This window comes from Orcinus orca, chromosome 16, assembly GCF_937001465.1.
Source record: "Orcinus orca chromosome 16, mOrcOrc1.1, whole genome shotgun sequence".
Lineage (NCBI taxonomy): Eukaryota > Metazoa > Chordata > Mammalia > Artiodactyla > Delphinidae > Orcinus > Orcinus orca.
In genome coordinates, this window is record NC_064574.1 from 68,527,737 (window position 1) to 68,546,512 (window position 18,776).

An 18,776-nucleotide genomic window follows, 5' to 3' on the forward strand; every position below is an offset into this window, starting at 1 on the left:
TCAGCTGCATGTCACATCATATTGGAGGCGTCAAGATAGCTAACTCTGAGCACCTACTCTGTAGCATGGACTGTGCTTTATATTTATATTGTGCTTGATTATATTTCATTAGTCAAGGTGAGATTCTAAATATTTAATTACTAATAGTGAATGGGCACCAGTGGTTCATAACACTGTACTGGAGCAGACCTAAGATCTTAATGTGCTAAGAGTAACTCTTAGCTATTGAATTTTGGGAAATGTGTGGGACCCAGCGAAGGCACCAGGGCAGCAGCCTGGGAACTGTGAGACTTAACGCAGTGGATATTTAAAAACTAATACAGGAATTATTCCATTCTCATCTTTGTTTTAAATGTTTAGGAATAGGGCTTCATCAGTGTGTACTAGCACAATATAAGCCTGCATTTAATCGTTTCAACAGCCCTATGAGAGTGGATAGTATTATCACCATTTACAGGTAAAATCAAGATTAAGAAAGGTTAAGTAACTTTCCTATTGGTTATGCAGCTGATTGGTGTCTGAGTAAGGGTTGGACTACTAACCCTACTGGGCTCTACTGCTTCTTTTTCTTTGAAAATATCCCTGTAGTTAGTTATATGGAAGACAGAACAGGAGAGCTACACCATTGCCCATGGTTTAATAACATGCAATGAATGAACTAAAACAATGCATCTTTTAAAAATATTACAGAAAGATCTAACAGATTTTATAGTATTTCCCTGTTGACTGAGCACAAAGAAACAAATAAAAAATTGTATTACCAGCAACATTGTTTGTCGAGAGGTTTCGACAATTTTGTGATGTGTGAAGTAGTTGACTTTTCAGGAACCATTTAACATTCATGAAATATTTATTGTGTGCCCACCCTGTTTCATGCACTGTTGTGGTCACTGCTGTGCATGAACAAAACTCCAAGTCCTTGTCCCCAGTGTGTTTCCATTCTCATCTTTGTTTTAAATGTTTTTACCTGTGATCTCAGCTTAGCACTCTGTTTTCTCCATGAGATCATAAGTTTCTCAATCACAAAGCTTCCTACAGTAATGAAATTCAGGAACTTTGGTGGCCTGACAAAGGATCACTGTACTGCATACAGAAGAAAATTGAGGCGCAAATAGATTGTGACTTGAAGCACATTGCCTGACCTTATTCACATAATGGCACATGTAGAAAATGACATTTGTGGGGCTATTGTAAACAGAAGAGTCTGCTCTCAGCTGAGGATGACGATCTAGAGAGTCTGGTCACCTGGACTCTGAAGTACTGCTCCCCTCAGCATCCCTCTAACCGATTCCTGGCACACAGGTTGGAAAGGTCTGCTGTTAGAACCGGGGTTCAGTTCAGTGTTTTTCTCCACAGTATGCATGGTAGAAACATGACTTTTGTACCACAGGCAGGTATTAGGTAATATTTGGAAGACCAGGTTCTGATTCCAAATGTGCCATGATAGTACTTTGGCTTTATGAGAGATTTTGAAGGCAGATGGGTACTGACCTCTTTGAAGAAGAGGAGGTTGTTACTGATTAAGAATTTACTAATGGTGAATGTGTTTCTATGAAGATGTCTTTGAGCTGTGTAACAAAAAGATTTCTAACTATGCACTAACGGGAAGGGGGGAAATGGGCTTCTACTTCCATGGGAGTCAATAAAAAGTACTGTTTTTAGGTATATCAGAGTCGCCATTTTTCCTTTTCTCCTACTGAGAAAGAAAAATGATTTATATAGATTTATACATGTAAATCTAGATTTATGTACTCAGGAGGTTATGAAGAATGCTAAAGATCTCTTTTTGTTTTAGGTAGGAACCATTTTATTTCTACCAAATGTAGATGTGTTTTGCTTATAAATACTAATAAATTATTAAAATAAGTAGAAATTAAAGATTTTGGTGAATTCAGATGTCTGATGAGACTGGAGCAGGACAAAGGAGACAGGAAATAGATATGAGAAAAGCAGAGATTACTGCAGTTAACAAAGTAAACTATTGTCAAAAACTAGATTCAGAGACTAATGAGCCTATAGTTGTTGGAGGCATCGTATGGTTGTGTCCTGAGCCCTGAGATACTCTGCTTGGGCAACAATTAGGTCTTCAATTTCAAAGAAAACAAATCAGGAGTCTTCTGGTTTAAATTTTGGAGTAGAAGTCGGGATGGATTCGCAAGAATAGCTTTATCAGTTATAACCAGGTAAAAGAAAGCTCCAGACTAGGAAAAAACACATGATATATCATCTTTTTCACTTTTATATACTTGTAGTTCTAATTAGAATAGTAGCTGTGCTTCAGAATGCTTACTAAGAGCTCTCTCTCTCAGTGCCAGTAGCCTTAGTGAAAGTACGCCTGATAAAATGTTACTTAAAGGCAGCATTTTGCCAGAAGCGAAAAGCATTGATTCATCTAATAAGATAATCCTGGAATTTTTGTGTAAACCAGGCATAGTGGTTAAAAGTCCAGTCTTCTGAGTCAGATAAACTTGGATTTGAATACTGCCTTTGTAGTTCTTATCTCTGTGACCTTGAGCAAGTACTGTAACCTCTAAACTTCGGTTTGACTCTGTTAAAAGGAGATAATCCAGGTTACTTAATGTGGGAATGAAATGATATATAATATAGAACATAAGTCACTGGAGGGTAGTTAATGCTGAGTATGTGATAGATAACTTATAAACGCTGGTTAGAAAATTTTGATTTGTAGCTTTCAAAGTCATTAAGCCAGAATTAGTCATTCCTTTATTTTTGGAGAGTTTGATTTTGCTCTTATAAGTAAGATGAAAATGTATACTAGGAGGAACATTAGTTTGGGGGTCAGATTTGGTTTTAAATTTTAGCTTCGCCATTTACTAGATGTTTAGTCATGGGCAGCCTTCTTCTGCCCTTAGTTGCCTTATTGGTAAAATGGAAGTAATAATTCAAATGCATAGAATCATGGTGAGGATAAAGAGATATTAGATAAATTGTGTGGCATCCAACTGATACTTGGTAAATTGTAACTCCCACAACTGTGGTTTTGCAGTATCCTAGCAACCTTTTAGTCCATTGAAACATCATATTAGCAGTTTCCCCAGTCATTTCAGAGTTCCTCCTCACCCAGACGATGACTGGCTTTTTCCTCTCATTAAAGTAGAACCCAACCCAGCATGGGTGAATCACAGTGCAGTGTCTCTGCCACAGTGCAAGGAATATGTCTTGCAACGTAAGAATGGGATATATTATCTTTATAAATCTGTCAGGCCAAAATTGGTATTTTATTGCTTTAAATATAAATCAATTTGTTTATTGATAAAATGGAGTATCATATGTTCAATTGTACTTTTTTGCTCTTATGAATTGCCCATTATTCTCTACCCATTTTCCTCTTGGGCCTAGAGTTTTTGTTATCTATTTACATGAGCTCTCTGTATAAGAAGCTCATTAACATTCCATTTAATGTGTTTGATGCAAAAATTTCTAAGATTATGGACTGTATTATATGTTTGAGGTTGTTCTGAGGATGAGATACCAGGTAGAAATATCTAAATATCAGACCCCATAGGGGGTACATATGCAGAAGATGCAAATATATGTTTAGAAGAAGGAAAGCAAAATTAAATAACATTTATATTCTTAGTTTAGGACTCCGGTCCTAAACTCTAGTGACTCTGTTGAATGCTTTCCTATGTTAGGTTTAGCAGCCTTAAACCAAAACAGTACCTTTTCCCCTTTGGTTAGGGAAAATTGGGGTGGGCAGTGGGAGGGGGGTAGGGAATGGATCCCTTTAACTTGTTCCAAAGGACAAATATTTTCCAGTTTGTCTTTTAATTTGGAATAAATATATACACACAGACACCTTTGAAAAAATAAAATACACTGCATAATTTTATTTGCTCAAACTTAACAATTTTTACTCTGATTTCTTGACTCATTTTTATGCTGAGAAAACCTACCGTTTATTCAGATTTTAGAAAAAGTTTTGCCTGTGCTTTCTGAAAGCTTTAAAAAATTTTAGCATTGTATAGTCTAACTGTTTAATTTATCTGAACTTCATTTTTATATATATTTGGGACCATTTTTTCTAATTAAAAAATCAAATTAATCAAAAATTAAATTTAAAAATTCCTTTATTATATAACTTTTGCAAACTTTTTTTTTCCCCCAGTGTGTTTGGGACTTTTTTTTGTTGTTCCTGTCACTAACTTCTAGTTGAAATTGTTAGGTATTATCTTTTGTTTTGGACTCACAAATGGAAGTCAGAAGCTCTGTAGATGCTGCTACAGTATCTAGTTTTCAGAATTTACTCAGAAATGAGAACCACGTGATATGTGCTTTTAAAAATACAGATTCTGATTTAGTAAATCTGTGAGGCTTGAAGAACCTGTTTTTGTTTTAAACATATGCCCCATAGCACTTTTAATTAAATAAATTTGGGGATCACTTCTAGAATTGTTAGTTATGAAAGAGAGACTTGAGGGCAATCTGACTTTTTTTTCCTTTTTTAATTTGATTTTTATTTTATATTGGAGTATAGTTGATTTACAGTGTTGTGTTAGTTTCAGGTGTACAGCAAAGTGATTCAGTTATACATATATCCATTCTTTTTCAGATTCTTTTCCCATATAGGTTATTACAGAATATTGAGTAGAGTTCCCTGTGCTATACAGTAGATGACTTTTTTTTTTTTTAAAACACGTGCCTCTGCCTGAAAAATAAATCTTTCATCATCCCACTTTTCTGCATCTCACATATTTGGACAAAATTTGATGGACAGATTAACCAAGATCTTGGGAATACCATATTGTGAATATTGTATGGGTATCCTCTAGCTCTTAAAGAAGATCTGTACGTTAGAACAGATGTACCTTGCCTAAGGTGTTTTGCTGAAGAGCAGAATTGGTTAATAGGGTGGTTTCATCCAGAAATTCATTAATGAAGCTCGGTGGAAGAATTTACTCAGTCAGCTAAACCTAGAGGATTGTAGAAGGACAAATCAGCTGTGTTCCTCTTTGTGTTGGTAATTTAAGATGGGAAATTTTGGGTAGGAAGGTAAGAGTTCCTTGAAGAAGCAGAGCTAAGACCCAGGAAAAGGTATATTTCTGATTTCTCTAGGATTTTTGAACATGCCATTTGCTGTTCTTGGTGCTGGGACCACCATGTGGAAAAAGGAAGAAGTAGTAAGAAACCTGCACTTACAGAGCACATGTAGTGTAAGGCAGGGGTCCCCAACCCCCAGGCCTGTTAGGAACCGGGCCGCACAGCAGGAGGTGAGTGGCAGGCCAGGGAGGGGAGCTTCATGTGCGGCTCCCCATCGCTCGCGTTACTGCCTGAACCACACCACACCACCCCCGTCTGTGGAAAATTGTCTTCCATGAAACTGGTCCCTGGTGCCAAAAAGGTTGGAGACTTCTGGTGTAAGGAATGCCTAAGAGTTTTATGGGAGTGGGGAGGGGATGTTGTCATAAAATACTTCTAAGATTAGCTGAATAGAGGGGTAGTGGGGGGTGATTAGCTGTTTCCTAGGAAAGGTGGTAGACAGAAAGATTTTCAAGAAAGGAATGTCATGAAAGAGCATGATGCCTTTCAGAGAATTGGAGGTATTTGATGCAGAAGAGGAGATGTGTGTGGATGTAGCAGGAAAAGTGGAAAATCTGGAAAAGTGGTAGATAGGGACTGTGCTAAGGACTTTGCATTAATTCTGAGAGCACTTTAATAATATAGATAATGTGGGGCAGAGAGATGATAGATTTGGGGAGAGTGAAAAGGGCGTGGGATGAGATCAACACTTAAGCCAAGGAGACCAATTAGGTTTTTGCAAGATGAAATTGGTAAGGGCCTAAATCACAGCAGTGACATTGGAGATACAAGGATGCATTTGGATTGTATCAAGGAGATAATTAATCTATTGGACCTTTAGACTGACTGGACCTAAAGGGATAGGGAGAATTTGAGAAAGATGTCCCTGCTTTAGTAATTAGATAGATAGTGAGGCCGTTTACTAAAATAAACAACAGCGCTCCTACTTCTCTGGCAGTTGTAACTTATTCTTGCCATAACTTCTCTTCTTCTGTCTTCTATTTAAACCTATTCTTTAGGTCTTGCCATTTCTTATATTATAACTTCTTTTTCTACCTGTATGCTGAATCCTAAATCCATATTTTTAGTTCAAACTTTTACTGAATTCTAGAACCATATATTCAGTAGCATTCTTACAGCAGTGGTTTTCATAGTTTACCCAAGGGCACCTGAGAGGCTTCCTGAAGCTTTCATGAGATCCACAAGGTTAAAACTATTTTCATAATAATAGTAGAAAGGCTTTGCCTAGCCACTTATTCTCTCATGAGTATATAGTGGAGTTTTCTAGAGGGTACATAATGTGCAAGTCACAACAAATTGGATGCAGAAGTAGATGTGAGAATCCACCTGCCTTCTGTTAAGCCAGATGTTAAAGGGATTTGCAAAAATGTAAAACAATGCATAATTTTTTTTTTTTGTTTTGGAAATTTTTTTTCAAAAAACATTTATTTTTAATATATAAAGGACTTTCTTAATGAGTCAATAAATATTTTAAAATTTTCTTTGTTTAAATTCCTAGTATGGTAAATATCTATAGATGTAACCCACATAAACAAAAAATTTTTGGTGTTCTCAGTAATTTTTTAAGTGTAAATTATAAGTGTAAATTTTAAGTGTCTCAAAAAGTGTAAACTTTTTGAGACCAAAAAGTTTGAGAGTGGCTGTCCTATAGTAATAACAAACCTAACAATTAAACAAACAAAAAAAAAGTAATTCTCACATACTTCCCAAATTTAATTTTTGTCTTCTATTTCATATCTTAGTAAATGGTACTACTGTCTACTCGGATTCCAGGCCAGAAACCTGGGGTTCATCCTAATTCCTCCTCCCTTTTTTTTACCCAGATGGTAATAGTAATCACTAACATTCATTGAGTACTAACCATGTGCCAGGTACTGTTTTTAATTCTTTACATCTATTATCTTGTTAAAACCTCACAAAAACCCGATGGGTGTAGGTATTAATACTTGACTCTGTTTTACAGATGAGGAAACAGGTACAGAGGGGATAAGTACTTTGCCCATGGTCATGTAGCTAGTAAGTTGCAGAGCCAAAATTTGAATCCAGCCAGTCTTTTGAACCTTTACTTCTTTGTTCTGGAACAGTTTATGTAAGATTGATATTATATATGCTTCTTGAGGATTTTATTTACATACTCCCTGTAAAGTCATCTGAGCCAGGTGCTTTTTAAGGAGGTAAACCTTGCAGGATCTTTCAGTGTCCTCTGCTGTTATTATTCCATAGGATCTTCTACTCCTCTGTGAGCTCATTTTGGTAAATTATATTTTACAGAGCAGAGGCTGGAAAACTACAGCCTGCAGGCCAGATCTGGCCCACTGCCTGTTTTTTTTATGTGAAGTTTTGTTGGAACACAATCATATCCATTCATTTACGTGCTGTCTGTGGCTGTTTTTTTGTGCTACAGCAGCAAGTTGAGTAGTTGCAACAGAGACTGTATGGCCTGCAAAACCTAAAATGTTTACTATCTGGCCCTTTACAGGAAAGATTTGCCAAGCCATGTTGTAGAACACTCAGTTTAGCTGGGTTTTCTGTTTTATTGGTATAGATTATAGTATTTTCTTGTCTTTACAGAATCTCTATATTTGAAGTTATGTCCTTTCTTCCCCAGTACTATTTATATTGCTTCTTTTATTTCCCCCATTGTTTGGGATTACGAAAATTTTGTCTGATTTATTTGTAACAGTGTTAATGTTGGTATTCCATCTTATGCTGTGCCCTACAACAATTTAAATAGCATTTAATTTAGAGATAAATATCTCTTAAAAGTATGCTAGTTAAAAAAAAAATGAAGAAGTATGCATGGTAGTATTGATCAAACTATGTGATCCTGATTGATGATTTCATAAATTTCTCCACTTCTTCTATGCTAATTAATCTGTTTTTTTCTGCCTCTTCTGGGATCAGTGTTAAATAATTCCCTCCTCCAGTTTTTCCAATTATTTAATGAGTTAAGCCTTAAGAAATACCTTAATTTTAGAAAATCATCTCTTATTTTTTTTCCATTTTCTTTTTTAAAAATTAGGTTAATTGGTAGTTTACTTTTTTCATAGAACCATGCCTTGGATTTATTGGTTCACTTATTTGCATTCCAAAAAACTTTTATTGAATCAACAATGTAAAATATTCCGGAGATTAAAATGTAAAATTATAGCATATTTTGTTTATACTCCTTTTTTATATCTGTGTCATATATTTATTCAAATCTTTATTTGCTATTGGTTCACTTTTAAAGTCATTGATTTCTACTTTTATTTTTACTGATTCCTTCTTACTGCTTCCTTTAGTTTGATTTTTAACTTGAGTTGGTTGCTTCACATTCATTCTCATTTGTTGAAAATAATTAAGTCTGTGATACCTTAAAATTTATTATGTGTATTGTTTTCACTATTTTTTTAAATATAATTCTACAGTTTTGGTATTTATTTCCTCTTCAACTCAAAATTTATTTAAATAAGGCAGTCGTATTTGCCTGTGTTTCTAGTGTGATGCCATTGTAATCCAGAAATACCATCTGTATTATTCCTACTTTTTGTAATTTATTGATGTTTTCTTTAGTGCTGGATGGTTTGTGTGTGCACTTCATGACTGTTTCTCGGGTACTTGTCAAAAAAGGTGTTACCTCATTTCAAGATACATGGTTTTGCTTTTTCTCAGTTTTTCTTTTCTGTCCCCACTTGGTTTACACGTTTTGATACTAAGATTTGGTATATAAAGGTTCTTAGCTGTTTATTTCTTTTTAGTTTGTTTCTTTTATCAGTATGCAAAATCTTTATAATGCTTTCTCTTTGAATTTTAAAAGTCTGATATTAATGTTGCTTTCATCTAAGTTTTGTTAGCATTTCTTGTTAGTGTATCTGTCTCTGTACTTTTTTCCACCAATTTTCCTGTATTGTTTTGTTTCAGGAGTGATTTTTGATAAGTATATTCCTTAAGTTTGTTTTTTCTTTTCTTAACCCTGTTTAAGATCTTTTATTAACTAGTTAATTTAACCCACTCACATTTTTATTGATTACAGATATTTTGAGTTTTATGCTTGACATTTCATTTTGTATTTCATGTTAACCACAATTTAAAAGTAATTCTCTTTATTGCATTTTCTGTCTGTTGAATGGATCGTTTTGTCATTTTTCCCCCTTCCAATGGTTTAGATATTTACTGACATAATTAACCTAAATTTTAACTACACATATACAGCAGCGAAAATTATTCAGTATTTATATCTGTTACCCAGCAACTCCACCCTTACCCTGGCACACCTACATGCACTGTTAGCTTCTCCTTTACTCTTTACTACTACATCCCATGTTTACATCTGAGATTTTACCTTAGATTATTTAGTTTAGTATTATAGTCAGTAGTTACGTGTCTTAATGTTTTTACTGGTGTCAGTGAAGTTTTCTGGCCCAAGAAACTAGTATCTCTTTCAGCCTTATTTTCCCCATGGCGCTTTATTGATAAGAAATACAGGAGTTCTTTGAATTTTTGAGGTAGGTGTGGGGTTGCTGGGTGACCAATGTAAATACTGCTTCTGAGTTCCTAGTCACTTCTGAAGTAGTGTTAGGGTTCTTATACACGTCTTCATGTAGGTTATTCACAGTGTTTGCATGTAGGATATCTTCTAATTTCTTGAATGTATTAAACAACACTTTCCTGTTGCTGTCTCACATAAATAACATCTTGTTTGGGTATTAAATTGTCACAATCTTTTCCCTTTAGTAATAAAGTGGCGGACAGACTTGTATTTTAGCAGTGGGTAACTGCACCACTTTAAGGTTACATTCAATTGCCAAATACCATACTGAGCCCAATACTAGGCATGTAAAAGCTGAGTTAGAGTTTTTATGTACCTTATAATTTCAGTTACATATACTTGATCTTCTTTTGGTTTCAGAGGTACTTTAGAATATTCTAGTTCCTTATTTTCCTCATGACAGAGGAATATACATTATTGTTACATTCTGGGAGCATAAAATTGTCTAGGAGACAGAATTTTCTACATAAAGTAATTAGACCTAGAATGTACTTGGCCCAAATGCTAATAAGAGGCTTTTCGGTTTGCCTTCAAGAATGGAAGGAATTCCAAGCAATAGATGGAATGTTTGTGATTTTTCAATGTAATTCCTCCTGAAATACAATTTTTTTGTATTACTTTAGAAAAATCAAAATCAGATTTTAAAAAATAAGAGGTCAAGATCATATATTAAGAATAAAAAGTATCAGTATTAGTGATATAGACTAAATCCACCATTTCAGAGAAAGAAGACAATAGTGAGGCTAAACTGTTAAATGAAAGGTGGCTCTAGATCTGAGGGTTTGTAAGAGGAAGTTGGGTGGCTATTGGAAACAACCCATGTGACCAGCACTTTATCACAGAATCATATACATTTTAGGCATTTGATAAATATTTCTTTTATTTGGGCCACAGTAATACCTTTTGTTCACTGAGTATTTACATTATTCTGGGTACTAGATCAAGACTGTCTATACCATATAGACAAGGAAAAAGACACAGAAATAGCGTAGCTAGTGAGTGGTGGGGTTGGAGCTCTTAACTCTCGAACAGTTTTCTCTGAGTGTCCTCACTGATCACATGGAGACGAATCACTTTATTTATCTGACAGTGGCATCTGTGAAGATGCATCAGAATCTCAGAGAAACATTAAACTGCTACAAAAGTATAAAGTGGTATTATGCCAGTCATTAAAAAATAGGCACTCTACAGGCATACCTCAGAGATATTGTGGGTTCAGTTCCAGGCCACCGGAGTAAAGTGAATATATATTTTTATTTTAAAAACTAATAACTTAAAAGTGCCACACACAAAATGATAAAGTGAATGTCACAATAAAGCGAGGCACAAATTTTTTTGTTTCCCAGTTCATGTAAAAGTTATGTTTGCACTATCCTGTAGTCTATTGTTTAATAGTATTATGTCTTAAAAAATATACATACCTTAATTTAAAAATACTTTATTGCTAAAAAATGCTAACCATTATCTGAGCCTTCTGTGGGTCATAATCTTTTTGCAGCGATAACATCAAAGGTCACCGATCATAGATCACCATAACTACTAATAATGAAAACGTTTGAAGCACGGAGAGAATTACCAAAATGTGAAACAGGAGACACAGAGTGAGCAGGTGGTGTTGGAAAAAATGGCGCCGATAGACTTGCTCAATGCAGGGTTGCCACAGACCTTCCATTTGTAAAAAAAAAAACCACCCACCACCATATCTTCTAAGTGCAATAAAGCGAAGCACAATAAACCAGAGTATGCGTGTATAGCCTTGTGTTTGGTGCTCTGTAAACATTAATATATTTAACCTTAGGAGAGCTCTGCAAGCAATAGGTGTTATCCCTCTTTTACAGAGGAGACCACAGGCTTGGGTTTTTACAACTTGTCCAAAGACACAAAGCTTAACTAAAGGCAGAGCTGGGATTGAAACCTGGGTCCATCTGGCACCAAAAGTTCATATACCACGCTGCCTCCCTGTAGTTTTAGAGATGGGCTATATTTTCACTGGTTTAGAGCATTTCCCTCAGTTTATTTACTTATTTAATCTCCTTTAGGAGTCCAGAAATTCACTGTAGTCTCTGATTGTTCATACAGTAGACAGATAGCTGTTTTTCAGACTTGCTTAAGACAGGGTATCCAAGTTATTTCTCCAATTTTGGTTAGTCTCATAGATTTCAGTCTGTGATCTTTGTATATACATCCCAATTCTGAATTTGTCTTATTTGATTCAGGCTTTACATTTTAATAACAAAAAACAGTGTTAACTTTGCTGTTTTGTAAGGGAACTAGCAGGATTATTTTCTACCCTTACTCTGTGTTGTCTTTCAAAGATGAAAAATAGGGACCAGACACATTAAACATGAGGCAGATTAAGAACAGTTACTGGGGAATTGAGGATTCTTTCGGGATTACCAAAACTTGATTTGTCACCTTTGTTATTTTAGTTATTGTGAGTTCCAGAGTTGTATAAACAGTGCTTGTTCTCTAATTGGAGATAATATGGGAAGGAGATGGTGAGCATGAACTGTCATCCAGGACAGGGAATGCTGACTGGTGTCCATTCCCTTATCAGATAGGTAGTTAGCAGAAGTAAAATTTGATGCTTGGCAGTGATCCTTCTCAAGAAAACTGGAGCCCGTGAATGAGGAAGGATATCCCTGCACACGTAAAGCTTCTGTTCCTTTAGGATTGTTTTTCTTAGTGCCTTTTTACTTAGATGGCTTGGAATGGAGGTGCACTTTACTGGCTAATCTTTTCCACCCCTTTTCTTTTGTTGGGATTAGTGCCAGAACAGATAAAGCCCAGTGTAAGCCAGCCTCAGCCTGCCAACTCTAATAACGGCACTTCCACAGCAACCAGCACTAATAATAATGCCAAGCGAGCCACAGCCAACAATCAGCAGCCGCCGCCGCAGCCGCCGCCACAGCCACAGCAGCCGCCGCAGCCGCAGCCACCACAGGCCTTGCCTCGGTATCCGCGCGAAGTTCCACCTCGATTTCGCCACCAGGAACATAAGCAGCTTCTAAAGAGGGGTCAGCATTTTCCTGTCATAGCAGCAAACCTGGGATCTGCTGTTAAAGTGTTAAGCAGCCAGTCAGAGAGCAGTGCTTTAACAAATCAACAGCCACAAAATAACGGAGAGGTGCAGATCAGCAAAACCCAGTCAGGTGAGAGAAGGCATTTCTTACGAGACTCCAACTGTCGTCATTAGCAGTGTAGCAAGTTTATAAACTCATGCCTGTTTGGTGATGTATTTGTATTCATCAGTATCTGTGTTGTAAAAATAAGAATTCTATACAGAAGTTATGAATGGAGAATCTGAAAATGTTTCCTGTAGGTTAACTAGAGCTCTCCCTCCAGATCTTACCCATTTTAATATACAGCTTATAGCTAAAATTGATTATAAGACTATAGCTAAAATTGAGCACCCCCCCACCAAGTCACGTGCTGAGCAACTGTGCACGTTATTGCATTTAATCCTCAACAACCCTGAGAGGTGTAAGCTGTTCTTATCTCCACTTTTCAGTGGAGGAAACTGAGGCACCAAGACAAAAATGGCTTGAGATCAGTTACCACGTGCCGTAAAGAGACTACCACCCATGAAAATGCTGTTCAGAGCACATGCATTTCAGTTATTGCCTCAGAATGGCTTTTCTCAGCTCAGTAATGATTGTGAGGCAGAAGATAAATCCAGTGTGTGATTACAGTTTTCTCAAAGCCCAGTTTGTTTTGATATGTTCTGACGACTGGTTTGTCCATTCACTTATTGAACTATTTTGACACTTTTACCACAAGTCATATAGAGAATTGAGGATAATCAAGGTTTCCACACATGAAAACAGTAGCAGATTGGTAATGAACAGAGTCTCTAGAGCCAGATGGACCTGGTTTTGAAGTCCTAGTTCCACCATATACCAGCATGTGTGACCTTGGCAGGTTACTTAATTGTTACGTGTGTTCGAGTCTCGTTTGAGCAGCCTTTCCTAACTATCTCAGGTAGAATATTCACTTTCTACCTCTATGCTCTCTTATATATACCAGGAACTACTCTACGTTGTAATATGGTATTTCACAGCTAATAAGTAGCAGAGCCTGCACTCACATCAAGATCTGTCTGACTCCAAAGCTATGTTCATAACAACCGTGCTTTGCTTTGGCAGCATATTGGTAGTGATAGGTAAGGAGGAAGAGGGCACAGATGTGATTTTTCGCGCATAGGTAATTAGAGAAGTGCATTATTGGAAAGGATGCAAACTTAAATTATCAGCCCAAGTTAATACTTACTTCTACTCCCCTACACACTTCCTTGCATAAGCTTGGCCAAGTCACTTAACTTATCTGACTGTCGTTGCTAATCTGTAAAGTGTAGTACCCAATCTGTAAGGTTGCTTTGAGGATGATATTATGTGACATTTAAAGCAGCTAGTTTAGTGCCTAATATTTAGGCACTGCATGAATTATCTTCCCTGAAACTTTTACCGAAGGACCTGCACTTTTCAGGAGGAAGAGTCTGGTTTAGATATGTTAGATCTAATGCCAAGCAATTAATAATTTGGTTTGAAGTTCCTCTGGGAAGTCAGGTTGGAAGCAAAGCAGATGTACTGAGTCATCAGCATCATTGTGGTTAAAACCTAGGAGAGGTTATTTATACAACAATGCTTGAGTACCTACTGCAAATTAAGTAATAGTGGTATGATAATTAACAAACAGGAAAGTGGGATAGTAAATTTAGAAGATATATGTTGAATATGCTTTTTCAATTTGGGAAATGAAAGAGCAAAGCCGTTTTTGAAATGGCAACAATGGGAGTATAAGAATCTTATTTCTCAAAAATTGGTATGGGTCAAGAAACCCAAGTGTTATCGGTATACATTCAGATGAAAAGAAAGCCTACGATGTGGGCATAGGAAGAAGTCTTCAAACAAAGGCTGAGAAAGGAAAATATCCCACCTGTTTCTAAAACAACTTTACAAAGGTGGACTGCGTTAACGTGGAGGTTACGATGGAAATAAGGAGGGTGCAGCAATCTGCCTGAGGTTTAAAATTAAATCCCCACACAGCTAGAGAATGCAGAGGATGAAGGCAAAGCATTCTGCAGAAGAACCAGACTTGTGCTTTTGTCTTGTTTTAAACATTTATGACTCCCCCTTTAACAGCATAGTCACGTATTTACCTTAAAATATTTTTGTAGGTGCTACTAGAAATGATAATAGAAACACTAGTCACGTAATAGGGCATTGGGTGTCTGTGAATTAGGGAGGACTTCTCAGGTCTCTCCTGGCTCCTGAAGGGCTAATAATAATATAACAACAATAATAATAATAATATAGTGACTAACCCTTATGGGGTGCTTATGACCCACACACTGTATTAACATGTTTAATTTTCATTTTGCAGATTAGAGAATAGCTTAGCAATCAATCAAGAGCAGCGTACTGGACGGTACAAACAGCATGAACAATAGCCCAGAAACCCCAAAATTGCATGTTGTGAATTACATGTAGTTCAGAAATGTGGGAACATAATCTTAACTGTTTTGTCTCTTTGTACTTGTGTTTGGTTTTTTTGTTTCCTGAACAGAGATAGGTAATGGAATAGATTTGACATTTAAATTAATACATGCAATACATACATAGAAATTTACTTACAAGTTTGCATGGTAAAGATGAGGAGTTCTGGATACACTTCCCTTGTCCTCACGGAATGCATTTCTCGTTCGTTCACTGCAGTCAAGGAAGAGGGATAGTACCTAGATGACATTAGGTATTTTCTAAATTAGAGATCGCACAAACTAAATGCCTTCATAGGCTAGCAGGTAAGTGGAGTAAAGGATGAAAAGAAGTAATGGGAACTGTGGTAAATGTATTAATTTTGTACCCTGCCTGACTACCTTTACATTCTCATTTTAAGTTTTTAGAACGTGTGCTGGTCAAACCACACAACGCTGCAGGCTGAGCTGCCAGTTTGTGGCTGTGCCTCAAACACTTAGTGATGGTTTCAGTCATCACTGAAGGACCTCTCTTTTGCAGTTGATTTCTTAGAGCCTTAAGGTATCAGGCCTTGCTCCTCCCCCAAAAAACTTGAATTGGGGGGCCTGAAGGCTGTGTGATAAAGGATTTGGGGGGACTTATGCTTAACAGGGCTGGCAGCAGTATTGTTCTTATGGGGCAGAGTGTTCCAACCCACATTTTTATCATCCAACTGACATGACACATGCAGAAAAGTTAAACAAATAGATTCAGATCCATCCGTTATTAGTACATTATATATACATACATATGCAAACGTGTGCACAAATGTTCATTGCACTTCACCTTTAATACTTCCACAGGTAATTTCTTAAAGAATAAGGATAGTCTTCTATACAACCATGATACCACAGTCACCGTTAAGCAGAAGAGGGATGTTTTCAGCAATATCCTGTGATACGTAGTTCATGTTCACATTTTTGCAGATGGTACCAAAAAGTCTTTGTTTATAGTATGATATCATTTATATAAAATATAAAGCTTGCAAAACAACATATTTTGCTTATGAGTAAACTCAAATATAGCATTTTGTGTGGTTACCAGTTACCTACTGTAGAAGAAAGGAGATGTAAGCAAGAGAGGGGTACACAGGAGTTTTCTATTATATTAGTAGTATATACCTTAAGGTGAGGGGTGTGTGAGTGTTTTTTATATTACACTATAGATTTTCCTACGTTTCAATTTTTTTAAGAAACTTAAAGTTTCCAGAGATGTTTAAAGATTAAAATACTGTCCATCCAGCTGTGCTCATCACTGTGTTTTCGGTGTAGTACACATCCTCGCTGTCCTGTAACTTCCACTTCTTGCTCTCAACTTGTCCCTTGGTCTGTAAACATATTCAAGTCTTTATAATCTTTAAAATAAATTCCTTTAAACTCCCATTCTCTTGGGGCTATTGTAGAATTTCTCTCTACTTTTAGAGTTCTTACAGAAATACTCTAGACTTGGAATCTCTGATACATCACTTCATTCCTCTGGAGTCTGGCTCCTGCTCACTTGACTAAAGTAGCTCTTACTAAGGGCACTGATCTTCTTGTGCCAAATCCAGACTTTTTTTATTTTTAATTGTGGTTACAAAATAGACTTTTCCATTCTTATCTTAACCTGTATCTACATTTTTTATCATTGACCCCTTCCTTCTTTTTAAAGCTCTTTCATTCTTTCATTTTTCTTTGACCAGTTTTCAGATGTTACTCCCTCCCAAGGCTTTGTTTCATCTCTCTCCCCAGTTTTAGGTTCCATGTCTTCTGGATTTCTTCAGCTGATGTTGGGCCCTTCAAACTCAACATGTCCAGAATCGAACTCATTATCTTGCCACATGCCAGTTTCTCCTTCTGGATCCCATTGCTCAAAAGGTCGGCAACCCCATTCATCCAGTCACCCATCTAGAACTCTTAAAATCATGCTTAACTCTCCTTCTTCTTCATGTCTACAGGCCACTGGTTTATCATGCCCTGCTGATCTTAACTCCAGAACATCTCTCAGCTTTCCTCTCTCCTCTGCACTGCTGCCACCATTGACCTGGTTCAGACACTCACCACCTGGTCTAGAGCAACAACCCTATGAATGTCTTCTATAGTTGCCTCCCCACAGTCCCTACCCCAGAAACCAGTCATGATCCATACACTGCATTCGGTTGTGGTATTGCATTTGTCGTCTTTAACCTGCCATGCCCGTTCATTTACATGTTATCTATGGCTGCTTTCCAGCTACTATGGTAAGTAGTTGCCACAGAGGCCATCTGGCTGGCAAAACCTAAAATCTTTGCTAATTGGACCTTTACAGAAAACGTTTGCCAGCCCTTGGACTAGAGGCTAGAATAACTAAGGATACTTTTTTTTAAGTTTTTTTGGCTGCGTTGGGTCTTCGTTGCTGCACACAGGCTTTCTCTACTTGCGGTGAGCGGGGGCTACTCTTCACTGTGGTGTGCGGGCTTCTCATTGTGGTGGCTTCTCTTGTTGTGGAGTGCGGACTCTAGGCACGTGGGCTTCAGTAGTTGTGGCTCGCGGGCTCTAGAGCACAGGCTCAGTAGTTCTGGTGCACAGGTTTAGTTGCTCTGCGGCATGTGGGATCTTCCCGGACCAGGGCTCAAACCCATGTACCCTGCATTGGCAGGCAGATTCTTAACCACTGCGCCACCAGGGAAGTCCCTAAGGAAACATTTTTAACTTTCTCACTCAAGTACTGTTTGAAATTGTGCATCTAAGGTTCTCTCATATTCCCAATGATAACAGTTCATACTTCCTGGAAATACTATAAAACCTAAATACTGTTAACTTCTGAAGGTCTTTATTTTTGGTGAGATTGGAAGTCTTTAAGGCAGAAAGCACATATTTAGCCATTTTGTTACATGATACATATTTATTTAGGAAATTGTATGAATTTTCCTGGATCTAAATTCTTCCTGAATGAATTATGCAATTCCCTTGAATTATCACCAGTCTTTGCTCTACCCCACATATCTTCTTTCTGAATAGGTGCTACATAATGCACTGCTATGTCCTTTTTTTTTTTTTCCTTTGGCCATGCCTCATGGCTTGCGGGATCTTAGTTCCCCAACCAGGAATTGAACCAGGGCCCTCAGCAGTGAACGTGCAGAGTCCTAACCACTGGACCGCCAGGGAAATTTTTTTTTTTTTTTTTTTAATATTCTTTTTGAGGTATGGTACTAGAGCTGCCCTCAGTCTTCCTAAGGCAATTTTGTATGAGAGCAGGATGCTGATGATATTTTGGACTTCAGATGTTTCTCAGTTAAGTTCAGTCTTCCAAATCTTAGTTTAAAATTTGTATTTTGCATTACACTCAGTAATACTGAACTGTCCCCTTTCCTGGAAAAGTGTAATTATCATCTACTTAATGATGTTTCTATATGTTTGTCTTCCAGATCATTTGTAATGATGGCTTTTGGCTTCCTTATGTGTAAGGGAAATATATTATTTGACTTCTTCCAATTCTGAAGTAGTCTCTGACTCTGAAATGTTTTAGTCATGATTGCTGAGGAGTCCTGCACTTTTTGTAATTTTAGTCAGGCTAGTAATCTCCCCACCCCCATCCTGACTCCCTATCCCACTCCCCTACTCTTAGATTTTTATTTTTCTATCTAAGCTGCAGTGTTTTTCATAACAAAAATGGCTTTGTGATCCAGCCTTGGTAAATGCAGCTTTTGAGAT

General features: G+C 37.0%; 1 protein-coding gene across 12 annotated transcripts in view; it reads left to right on the plus strand.

The window, feature by feature from the left end:
• Positions 1-18,776, plus strand: part of TNRC6A (trinucleotide repeat containing adaptor 6A) — a 211,175-nt gene that overhangs the window by 149,256 nt on the left and 43,143 nt on the right. For 11 of the 12 annotated variants that reach the window (XM_033426011.2, XM_049699019.1, XM_049699020.1 and 8 more), the window contains one exon: positions 12,361-12,744. The exons of the other annotated variant lie outside the window; for it this stretch is intronic. In XM_033426011.2, coding sequence (XP_033281902.1) covers positions 12,361-12,744 — 384 coding nt within the window. The remainder of the gene's footprint in view (positions 1-12,360; positions 12,745-18,776) is intronic. 12 annotated transcript variants of the gene reach the window in all.